General features: G+C 37.7%; 1 protein-coding gene across 1 annotated transcript; it reads left to right on the top strand.

The window, feature by feature from the left end:
• Positions 1 to 1380: 1380 nt before the first annotated feature.
• Positions 1381 to 11670, top strand: LOC119911946. The gene is made up of 9 exons (XM_038730919.1): positions 1381 to 1414; positions 1689 to 1752; positions 2423 to 2460; positions 2722 to 2906; positions 5352 to 5438; positions 5684 to 5922; positions 8595 to 8699; positions 9214 to 9273; positions 11097 to 11670. Exons 1-8 carry the CDS (start codon positions 1381 to 1383, stop codon positions 9242 to 9244), a joined length of 783 nt encoding a protein of 260 aa, XP_038586847.1. The 3' UTR covers positions 9245 to 9273; positions 11097 to 11670.
• The last annotated feature ends 373 nt before the right edge of the window (positions 11671 to 12043 follow it).

Genomic DNA, 12043 nt, shown 5'->3' with positions numbered 1-12043 from the left:
ATAAATGTGGAAATAAATGTGGAAATAAATATAGAAATAAATCAATAAATACATAAATAAATGTAGAAATAAATCAATAAATATATGTAGAAATACAGAAATAAATGCATGTAGAAATGCATAAATAAATACAGAAATAGCCTTTATTAATGACCAAATTAATTTAATTTTAATTTATTTCTGCATTTAATTATTTATTTCTGCATTTATTTATTTATTTCTTCATTTATAGATATGTAATTTTTAGTCCCTCATACAGAACTTGGCCCATTCTGCGTCCAGAACTGCCAAACTGCTGTGTTTATGTGTTTATTTCTCTGTTCCTCTCTGTGCTGGAGTTCTTTAACAACTTGGTGGCTTGATCCAGATTATTATTAAATTGGTTGAATTTTAATAAGAGTGTGTTTATTCATATAGTGTATCAAGCTTATTATGTCAATATATTTACTTCACTTTACTTTACTACTGTAGGGATGAGCACTTCAGAGATAATGATAGTAATTATATACATAAGTCTTTATATGGCTGGTCTGGTTGTATACTCTGGAAAGATTGTAAAAATGGAAGGATTTAGCCGGAGTACTGGTAATTACATATTGACAACATATTTCTGTGGTTTTTACATGGTTTGAATTTGGTTGTGGGCCCAGGGGGGTTTATATAATGATGATATACAGTAATGAAGAGGTGAATTTGTGCATTATACTTTGTCAAATAAAGCAAGCCAGGCAGCCTTCCGTGTTTGAGAACACTAGAGGGCTGCAGCGCAACAATAACCAGCCTAGTTCAAATGAACGAAATGACTCAAAAAAAGACTAGTTCATTTTAATGAACGAGACTGTCAAAAGACTCAAACTTGCCATCACTACGCATGAAGTGGTACTCTGAGGACTGTCTCTTTACCACTACGCTATTGGATCACACAGGTTCTTCAGTAACATGTTGAAGTATTGTTAAAGATAAAGTACACTTGCCATAAAAAATTAAGCTCTGCAGCTGTCCTCTGGTTTTGTTTTGTTACAGCTTGAGCAGCTGAACATGAAGATTTAAAGCATGAGTCTGCACAAAAGTTACAGAGAGAGATAATGCAAGTTGAATAATTGGGGAAGCAAAGAAGATGATCAGAAATTACTACTTGAGCTGACTGAAACTTGACTGTGGGCTAGCTATCAATGCAGCCATTTTTATCAAATGAAACAGGCACTACACTCCTGGTTTCAATAGTGAACCACCACAAGAATGACAATTACCAACAAAAAACACTATTTTTTCTTATAAAAAGACACATTTAACAAATACATAAATCACAAAGTATTTGTTTTGTATTTCAAACGAATAGGAGACTTATTTGCAAATTTTAACAAAACTTCCTGAACTGCCATGCATCATGGGAGTCTAGCTCCGCACCTGCTAGGTTGGAAGAAGAGACCCATAGGAACCCATTCATTTTAAAATGCACAAAAATATTAAAATAAAATCAACCATTACAGATATCAGCTACACAGGTAATAGCACCCATCTCATGAAGAAGATGTAAAATTTGAAGTTGAAACCAAGTTTGTAGGAAAAAACGGTACAGGACTAGTTAGCTGCCAAACAACGGCAGAATAAATAATAAAAAGCGAAGAGAACAAAAGTGTGAGAGCTACAGGTCTCAAACTAAATCTTTGTGTGCGTTTTGTGTTCAGGTGGAAAGCTGCACAGCGCCCCCTGTGGAGAGCTCAGGTTCTACATCTGCTCCACCACAGTCAGGTAGGCGAAAGTCTGATAACAATGGAGCAAGTGTTCAGGTTTCTTACTTTAAGGGACACAAAATCTGTTGAGTACCAGATTAAAAATCAACTTTACTGACAAGTAGGTTTCCACATTCATACAAGGAATGTGCTTTGGTATTTTGGTGCAAAACAACAAACATAGTAAGTAGAAGGTATAAAGAAAGATAAAGCAGGTACTGCAAGTCAAGAATCACCCAAAAAACATAAAACTGACAATAATATATTAAAAAACAAAATAAAACAAGAATAAAGAATATGTACAATATGTTATTTAAATGACAGTTTGTGCAGGGTTGTGCGACATATGTACATGGGGATGTGTAAAAATTTACAGAAGAAGTACACTATACTGTGAGGGGGTTGTGAGAGTGGGGGTCCCGGCCTTGTCAAACTCTTAATCTCTGCGTGCTTAAAATGTGGTGGTAAGCTGTTTGGAGTTTGTTTCTTCACATTTCATAAAGAATTCCAGCAGTGACAACTTTTCAGGTAAAAATGTTTTATTAGATGTTATGGAAACATCACAGTCTCTCCAATAATTGAACATGATAAGATAAACATGTGTATGAATATGTTTGTGAATAACACTGTCATTATGTGTTAACCCAAACAGTAAGTGCTTGTTTGTAATCTCCTCTGTTTATCTCCAGCTCCTTTTCTAAAATCCTCCCCAGCGACAGGAAACCAGGTAACAGTTTATTGGTTGTTGTAGCATCCCAGTACGTATGGCAAAGAAATTACTGTTGGGCCATGTCTGACTTTGGAAATAAAAGTTTGACAAAACAATCCAAAAAAGTCCACTTACCTTCTTACAGATCTTTCCCACTGATAACTTTTGCCAGTCACTAGCTGTACGATAGACTGAACACTGGAAACACTTCTTAATATAACGCAGGACTATTAAACATCACATAGCAATAACATTTAGATTTTTCCCCCTCTGTCTCAGGAATCATGCACGGTCTGAGTCTGTTTGATGTTTTGTGGGGCAACAGCTACTTGCTGGTGGAGGAGATTCGCCACTTGTCCTCCTTCCTCAAGGAGCTCCGTTCTGGTCAGCTGACTCAGCGCTGCTTCAACAACTTCATGCAGCAGGAGGCGCTCTATCTGCACAGAGTCAGCAGCACACTGGAGGTCAGAGGTTTATGATTTTGCCCAGTTTGTTTGTCTTTTTTTTGTATCTTTCTACCTGTTCATCTCTCTGCCTTTCTTTCTTCACTAAACTAAACTCTGATCCTCTGATGCTCGTCCACTCTCTTATCAGTCTCTTATCAGTCTCTCATCAGTCTCTCATCATGATTTTCAGCTCTCTCTAGAAGTGATTTTTTTCTCGTTTCCTTCCTCTGCTTCAGCCTCTGTTGGTGCCGTCTGTATGTTTCCAAGATTTTCATGCAGCAACTCTAAACTTTACACTTCAGCTGACCCTCTCTCTCTTGCGTCGTACCCTCGTTTACACCAAAAAAGTTTCATGTGCTGAAGCTCGTCAGGGTAGTTTGCTCATAGGGTTTTCTGTATGTAGGTTTTAAATTATACCGTAGATGTAGCATGTGCTTCATATGACATATAACACCTTCACGCGGCGTCGGAACCGCGTAGCAAATTCACAGCCGCACCGGCAGAGCTCCAGAATGTGCGCTACAAGTGCGAGGGCCCGCCCAACGCTGCTTGCAGCTTTAATTGTACTTGTATTTTAATGTTTTGTGAATAAACTAAACTGGACTGAACTAAACTGAACTGAGCTTGGCATCCTGCCTGTCGGAGCAGTATTATTAGATTTTAGTGCCGCCTTTGACATTATTGACCATAGTTTGCTACTAGGGAAACTCAGATGTTATGGCTTTACACCATCAACATTAGCATGGGTAGAGAGCTACTTAACAGATAGAACACAGAAGGTGTATTTCAATGGAAGCTTCTCAAAGGTAGGGTTTGTAGCATGTGGGATCCCACAAGGGTCATCACTAGGACCATTGCTTTTCTCTATCTTTACGAATGATCTCCCACTGGTCTGTAAAAGAGCATCTGTGTCTATGTATGCGGATGATGTAACACTTTATATGCCTGCACCAGCTTTAGAAAAAAATAACTGCAGCTATCAGCAACGAGTTGCAGATGGTATTTAACTGGATTACTGATAAAAAAACTTGTCCTGAATATAGCCAAGACTAAAAGCATCTTATTTATTACTAAACATTCATTAAAGACAAGACACATGTTGGATTTAGTACTAAACAATGTTGCTGTTGAGCAGGTACAGGAAACAAAGCTTCTTGGGGTAACCATAGAGTATAATTTGTCGTGGTCAAGACATATAGATGAATTGGTGAAAAAGATGGGGAGAAATATATATAAACATGTTTTGCAGACCCTAGTTCTATCACATTTAGATTATTTCTCTGTGGTTTGGTCAGGAACTACAAAGATGAATTTAGGGAAACTACAAAGGGTTCAGAATAGAGCTGCTCGTTTAGCCCTTGGTTGTCCAATAAGGGCTAATGTTAACAAAACGCACTGTAAACTCTTCTGGTTAAAGGTTGATGAGAGGTTAAAAGTATAATTTCTTGGCTTTATAAACAAAATTAATGTATGGAAAACTCCTGACTGTCTGTATAGGCAACTTACTCTGAGTTCTAATGTACATACACACCCCACTAGGCATGCCATAATTGGTAAATATATTATTCCAAAATCCAAAACAAACTCAAAACAACGCACAGTGCTGTATAGAGCTATGGTGGAATCGAACTCTCTTCCAGGTCATCTTGTTAAAACTCAATATAATATTGGTTTTAAAAAACAAGTAAAGGAATATTTCATGTCTGCTTATATTAGTAAATAGAGCCTATCATACATTCTTTTATCTTTGTATTCCTTGAAAATTTGCTGTTTTGTTGTTTTATTATTTTGTATATTTGTTCTGTCTATTGGTTGTGTTTTTTTCTTGTAATTTCTTAATCTGTGTATTGATTGTGTAGTGTGTTTTTATTCTTGTTATATGTTTTGTGTGGACCCCAGGAAGAGCGGCGGATGCATTTCTTTGCATCAGCTAATGGGGATCCTAATAAATCAAATCAAATCTTGCAGTGACAAATACTAAAACTAATAAAAACTAAACTAAAACTAAGCATTTTCAAAAAATGAAAACTAAACTAAACTAGCAAATTCACATTAAAAACTAATTAAAACGGAACTGAAATTGAATACAAAAACTCGTTATCCGGTGCCAAATACTATAGTTGTATATTTTTCCACATTACTTCACCAGCTAATGCGACCCATGTTACTATCCTGTGGACCACCTGTGTTATGTAAATGTGTTGATTCAGCCTTTAAGAAATGGTTCCAGGGGGTATGACTATAATGTTAATGGATTTCATACATTTTATGAAATAAATCATTTAAAAATCTAGATTTTATCAGATGGGCGATCCTGGGGACAAAATCTTTTCAAATGGGGGTCCATGGTCAAACTTGACAGACTTGATGTTTGCACTGCTGTGAATGTGATGTTAATTCCCAGTCTGAGGTGAACTGGTGTGACTGGGTGGAGATATAAGCATCATGTTTTTGTTCCTCCAGACCCTGATGTGTAGTTTACAGGACACAGATGAGAACACAAGATCACTGCTGCTGGACACACTTCAACACTACAGAAGCAGAAACCAGGTGAGACAGACAGGCTGTGTTTACAAAGAGCAGTTTTGCTCTCTAATAAGGAGAATGATCAGAATCAATCAGAATCAGAAACAGCTTTATTACCAAGTAATACAAGGAATTAGTTTTGGTGACTAGGTGTACAACAACAATAAACATACACCTATATAAATATAAAACTATAAAAAATATATATGTATAAAATTGGCAGAATGTGAACAAAATGTAATTTAGTTTTTGATTGTCTCCTCCTCCAGAGCCCCCTCACTTCGCCTCCCCCACAGTGGCTCCACTTCGCCCTGCAGTCTTTCCACTCTGTGGTTTTGGAGGAGCCGATCTATTGGCTGGTGGCTCTGTCGGCCCGGGCCTGCCTCCGGGACTTCCTGGCTGAGCTCAAGCCTGGTTCTCCGATGGTGTCTGGGTCTGAGGATAAGGCCTGCAGCATCTACTATCAGTGGAGTGTAGAGAGTCTGAAGGAGGTCACCTGGATTCGCAGGTACAGGGACGTGTACAGACATTTTGAGGGGGCAGGGGCTGAAGTGAAAAATAGGGCACTTCTCTTAATTGTTTATTTAATTTTTATTTAAATAAAACATTAAATATATTAACTCAATTCTGACTTCCTAACCAATTTATTTTAATTCTCTCACACTCATGCAATTGTTTCAAAACCTCCCGTCCAGACTAAAACGGCAAATCCAATACGGAGAAGTTTGAAAAAACTGCCAATCCCGTATTTGTTTTAAAACTCCAGGGTAACATTTTAGTGCATACAGGCCAAAAGAAAGGACTTTGAAAAACACAACGCAGACACTCACATTTGGCTTCCTGATTGGGTCTTACCAGTTATGCAAAGAAAAAACACTATGCTCCTGACAGTGTTTGCTTTGATATTTTTATTCAAATATTGTTACATATATTGTTAATATTGTACTTTGCAAGGACTCCCAGTCTGTTTTTTCGCCACCACAGTCTCTTTGGACTCCCATCTTACTTCAGTAAGACCTTGGTGTTGGCCCATGCAAAGAAATCTGGTTTGGTTGTTGTAGCGTGCGCATGGCCAGTGTACCTGAATGGTAACGAGATGTGCATAAATTGTGAAATGCAGCTAAAACGCTGGTGTTTATGGAGATCATTTTTATTTTAAAACATTTTTAAACACAAACGTAGTAGTGTAGATGTAGCCTGAGTCATGATCTGGGACTGTTTGAAAGAGGCATCTATCTGAGAGATCTTCAACTCACAACTCCGGCGGAGCTTTTCTAGCATCCCTGTGGAGGCTGGGACATTGAACCTCAATGGACAATTTTCAAAGCTTCCATTGCTGAAGCTACAGCGAGGAGCTGTGATCTCAAAACCTTAGGTGCCTCAAGGGGCAGTAACCCCTCGAACACTGTGGTGGACACTGGTGGTCAGGGAAGCTGTCCAACTGAAGAAGGAGGCATTCCGGGATATGTTATACTGAAGGATTTCAGAGGCAGTTGCGAGGTACTGACTGGCTCGAAGGGCTACATCTTGAAAGAGGCAAAGAGTTCAGAGAAGCCATGGAGAAGGACTTTCGGTTGGCAACAAGGTGCTTCTGGAAAACTGTCCGTCACAACATGGGGAAGGGGGATCCATCCAAGCTGTGTAAAGTAAGGGTGGGATTCTGTTAACCTCTACTGATGAGGTAATTGGGCGATGGAAGGAACACTTTGGGGAGCTCCTGAATCCCACTAACAGGTCTTCTATGGTGAAGGTAGAGATGGAGACTGATGGGGGATCATCTTCAATTTCCCTGGTGGAAGTCACTGAGGTTATGAAACAATTCCACAGTGGCAAAGATGATGAGGTCCGACCAGAAATACTTAAAGCCTTGGATGTGGAGGGGATGTCTTGGATGACATACCTCTTCAACACTGCGTAGAAGTTGGGGACAGTTCATAAGGAGTGGTGGGGCAAGAGAGTGTGTGCCAATTACAGGGGTATCACACTTCTCAGCCTTCCTGGTAAAGTCTACTCCAAGGTGCTGGAGGAGGTCTCAGCCAATAGTTGAACCTCGGATTGGATAGGAACAATGCGGATTCCATCCTGGTCATAGAACAACAGATCAGCTATTCATTCTTGCAAGGATCCTGTCTACATGTGTTTTGTAGATCTACCACCTGGGTGCCTCCCTAGGGAGGGGTTTCAGCCACATCTACTGTAGGAGGTCTCGGGGAAGACCCGGGATTAGGTGGAGAGATTATCTCCATACTTGTTGACTCCACACTGGCCTTGGAACGCCTTGGGATCCCCCAGTCAGAGCTTGTCAATGTGGTGCGGGAAAGGTCGGAGGTTTGGGGTCGCCTGCTTGAGCTGCTGCCACCGCGATCACGACTCCGGATAAGCGGTTGAAGATGAATAGATGGATAGATGGCTGTTGCTTAAGAAATGTTGACCATAAATAGTATGAATAAATGGTATTAGTTAAGAGTTATAGCTTTAAAGGAGCACTCCACTGATTTTACTCATCATGGTTAGTACTATGTAGCCTGTGAAGACTTATGGAGGCTATGACAAAGAGACAGTAATGAACTGCATTCTGGGAAATGTAGGATCCATCTAAGGGCTAAAAGTCAGAATAGGTTTGCTTCTGCTGCACAGATTTGTACTTTTCTTGTGTAAAAACAATTTGCTGTTTGCTGGATTCTCCACTGGCAACTTCTCAGAGCCGCATAACCCCCCTGTAAAATAGCAAATTGTTGTTTTTAAACTTTAAGAAGTGAGATATAGCATGTTAATTAGCTTCAGATTAACTGGTAAGTGGATTTTGTTACTTCTGTATCCAGTCTTTATGTTAAGCTAAGCTAACCAGCTGCTGGCTACCGCTCTATATTTACATATAGCGTTATCAGTCTTCTCATCCAACTCTCATCAGAAAGCAAACTATAGTATTTTGTAACACATCCTGGTATTACAGTATTCAGTAAAAGTTTGTTTACAACAGTCACTCTACTTTGAGTGTCAGTTTTCCAGTTTTGGTTTGTTTGATTTCAGCAACTTCACAGAAGATCATCCCATGCCCATGAGTCCCTCCTGACCTGAGGCCCCATGAGGCCCCAGATCTTTGAGCCAATGGGGTTTGAGCAAGAGGTTAGGTAGTTGTTTTATGTTATCCTAATTGATCATTTTTGCTCTGTGTGTCAGGTACAGAAAGGTGTTAGAGGAATACCAGGACCAGATAGACGTGTTTAAAGCCATAAACATCTTCCACGACCACATGGTGAACCAGAAGAATTTCTACAAGGCTGTGTAAGAACATATGAATCTGAGGATGCATTCAACCCGTTCTCATATCAGGGCACCACATATAGACGCTATGTCAAGACCCTTTAGCGCTGGTTTGTACTTGTAGGGCTCTGCGGTCAAATTAGCAAGAACTTTGATTAGGTTTAGTCGCCAAAGTTTAGGAAAAGATCATGGTTTGGTTTAAAATAACTACATGACTTAAATTAAGTTTTTATTTTTATATTATTATTCTGATTTGCATTGAAAATATATTTAAATTAATTATGGCATGATTTTTGAGGCAATCTGTACCAAAAAAAGATGTTTTGAGAACATAATATGTAGGCTAGGGCATCTCTGCAGCACGACAATAGTTAATTTAAAATTGTATTTTGACACATAAATCTAAAATTTTAAATGGTATTTTGACATATAAATCACCTTTAACAAATATTGTTTGTTGCAATTGCAATTTACATGGCAATTGCAAATTTGTATTAATTGTTCAGCCCTATCAACATGTGTGTTTCTGCTGCAGTGACTGTGATATAGAGGATGAAAAATTATGAAGAGGAGCAGGGTGTGTCCCCTGGTGAAGGTGAGTCACTACATCTTAAATTACATTTTCTTTTCTTATTATTTTTACAATCCAACTAATAGTGTATGAGATTACTGGATATGTAGTAGAGGTTGTAATAATAAAAACAGTAATAATAATAATAATAATAATAATAATAATAATAATGGTAATAATAATGGTAATAGTATTAACAGTTTAAGAAGTAGCATGAGTTTTTGTAAATTCAAAATACAGTTGTGAAGAGCAGAAATGGAATTAGTGGAACTACCAGTTGTAGTGATAACTAAAGTAGAAGTACATCTATTTTGAATAGTATCGAGGATGGTTCCCAAATTAAACCTCAGAAGAACATGAATATATTAATTCAGAACTTAAATTCTTAAGTCTTAATGATTGACTACTACTAGCTACTGATTTTATAACCTACTAAGCTGCTTTCTCTGAGTGAGTGTTCACGTTCATGTTTTTTGACTATGGATTTACATAGTCGAATCAGAATTGCCAAGTCCTGCCTATAGTCGACTGATCTCGAATCATGTGTATTTTTGTGCACGGTGAACTGAGGCTTATTGTTGACCCCTCTTTCTCTCTTTCTCTCTCTCTCTCGCCCCTGCCATTCACAGGTCTTGTGCAGAGTTTTTGCCGTGCTGCACAACTGCATGCACGTCACAGTTCCTTGAGGGTCTATTTCAAGTAGTGGCTGTTTAAAAATTATGGTTCATCAACGGTGATAAATTATCCGAAAGTCCCGCAAGGTGCGGACAACTCTGCACAACACTGGTGAAACTGTGGCTCTATCTCTTCAGCAAGTGTCCCTCCTGCCATTACATACGTTCACGCTACACCTACACATGGGCACTGATGACCCAGGGTTAGGGTTACAATTTAGGATTTATTTACGCACTTTAAAAACATTTATTGGAAGTTTTTAATTCTTTTTACATGTTTATTTACAGCATTAAACCTTGAAATGTATATTGTAATAGGCTGTATATTAACTTATTGGGAGAAAACTGGTAGTTTATGTAAAATCAGACATTGAGCACCCCCATATCGCTGAAATGGCATGATCCTTGTGTCGCAGCGAAGCTTCGACAGTGAGATTGACAGTCGAATCAGGCTCCGCCCATCAAAGCATCGAATCCTCGACTATTCCGGATCAGCCCTAGTTTGGTGTTTTTAAATTTGTTTTTTGTTTAATGTTGTTTGTTTTGTTTCTTGTTTTGTTTTTTCTTGTCTTCTTATGCTTTGCTAGTTTGCTTTTGTGTTTGTGGTTAATGGTGATTGCATTTGTTGTCTTGTAGGGTGTGTGTGTGTGTGTGGGGGGGGGGGGGGTTATAGGATCCTAATCCTATAAATCCTTCAATTTGGAAGAACAACGGTGTATAGGAGCACTTTGATTTGTTCAATTGATTATGCAATATAAAGAATAAAAACTATAGAAACAGAAAATGGCTGCAGCAGCTGTAAAAAAAGATATAAAAAGATAATAAAAGTGTCAAGAAGTAGTGGTAATATTAGCAGTATTACTAGAGTAGTTGTACTCTAGTAATACTATCAGTAGTAGAAGTAGTATTAGTAGTAATATATGCATGAGTACAGCTAATGTAAATGTAGTGGGGGTTAGAGAACTAGTATTAGTATTAGTAGAAGTTAAAGATATATAGATTATCAATATTACTATTATAGTATAATTGGTATTATTATTATTATTACTAGTATATAATTTTAGTAGTAATACATTAAAATATTTAACAAGCCATTTAATTAGATTTTCCTATTAATTTTTTTAGGACATTAGAGAACTCATCTCACCTTCAACTAAATCTCTCTATTTTCAGGGTTTTCCCAGACAAACAACTCTACTTCCTGTTGGCACCTGCTGGCCCAATTACACAATCGTTCACCTTGCTTGCAAACATCAAGGAGTTGAGGGACGGCACATATTAAAGCACATTACACTTGTTTAGATGCTGTTTTCTTGTGAATGTGGAGGTAAAAACTTTGGTTATCATTTGTTAGATTGAAGGATATTATAAGCTTCTTTACTGTATTTACTTTTTCTACCAACTCCACTATGTTGCTGTTCTTCTACTAGATGAAGAATTTTCTGGATAAGAGAGCGTCTGTAAAAGACTAATAATGAACAAACTGTCAATTAATTTCATCTTTATTGACCATTTAAAAAGAGGTTTAGTTTGGATTATTGTCTTACTTTATTTGACAGGGACAGTACTTATTGAAAATATGCCAGTGAACCAGAAAGGCTACTTTTCATCTGCAGTCGTATTTAAATAGTCCCGTAGTACTTTTTATAGAAAGTATACAAAGGGGATAAATTACATTACAGAAAATGTAAAGGGGACTCATTCCATTATAAAACATTGTTAACAAAATACAGCACATAAACTAAAAGAGCCAAGGTATGTGTCTCGTTTGTCCCATGTCCTTTGTCTTTTCAAGTTCTTTGCAGGTCCTTTTTTCTTGGTCCAGCAATAGAGTATAGATATATATATAGAGAGAGAGATTGTAAAGAGTCAATTATGATATAATAAATGAAAAAATAACTCATATTTATTTAGATAGGCTATTACAAATTTTTTTGTGATCATGTTGGACTGTCACTCGTTAGCGGCTCAACAGTTTTTGGAGCAGACCTATGAGCTTTTGCAGTAGAATTTGAATATTAATTTAGAATTCAGATCTGAATTTGAATCGCTCAACTTGAATAACTGCATTCAAAAAAACTGAATCTGAATAGAATCTAATGAAATTGAATTCAGTTGCA

This window comes from Micropterus salmoides, unplaced genomic scaffold (genome assembly GCF_014851395.1).
Source record: "Micropterus salmoides isolate LMB-PRFRI ecotype aquatic unplaced genomic scaffold, ASM1485139v1 Ms_hic_scaffold_2, whole genome shotgun sequence".
Lineage (NCBI taxonomy): Eukaryota > Metazoa > Chordata > Actinopteri > Centrarchiformes > Centrarchidae > Micropterus > Micropterus salmoides.
This window is presented reverse-complemented; position numbering and strand designations above follow the sequence as displayed.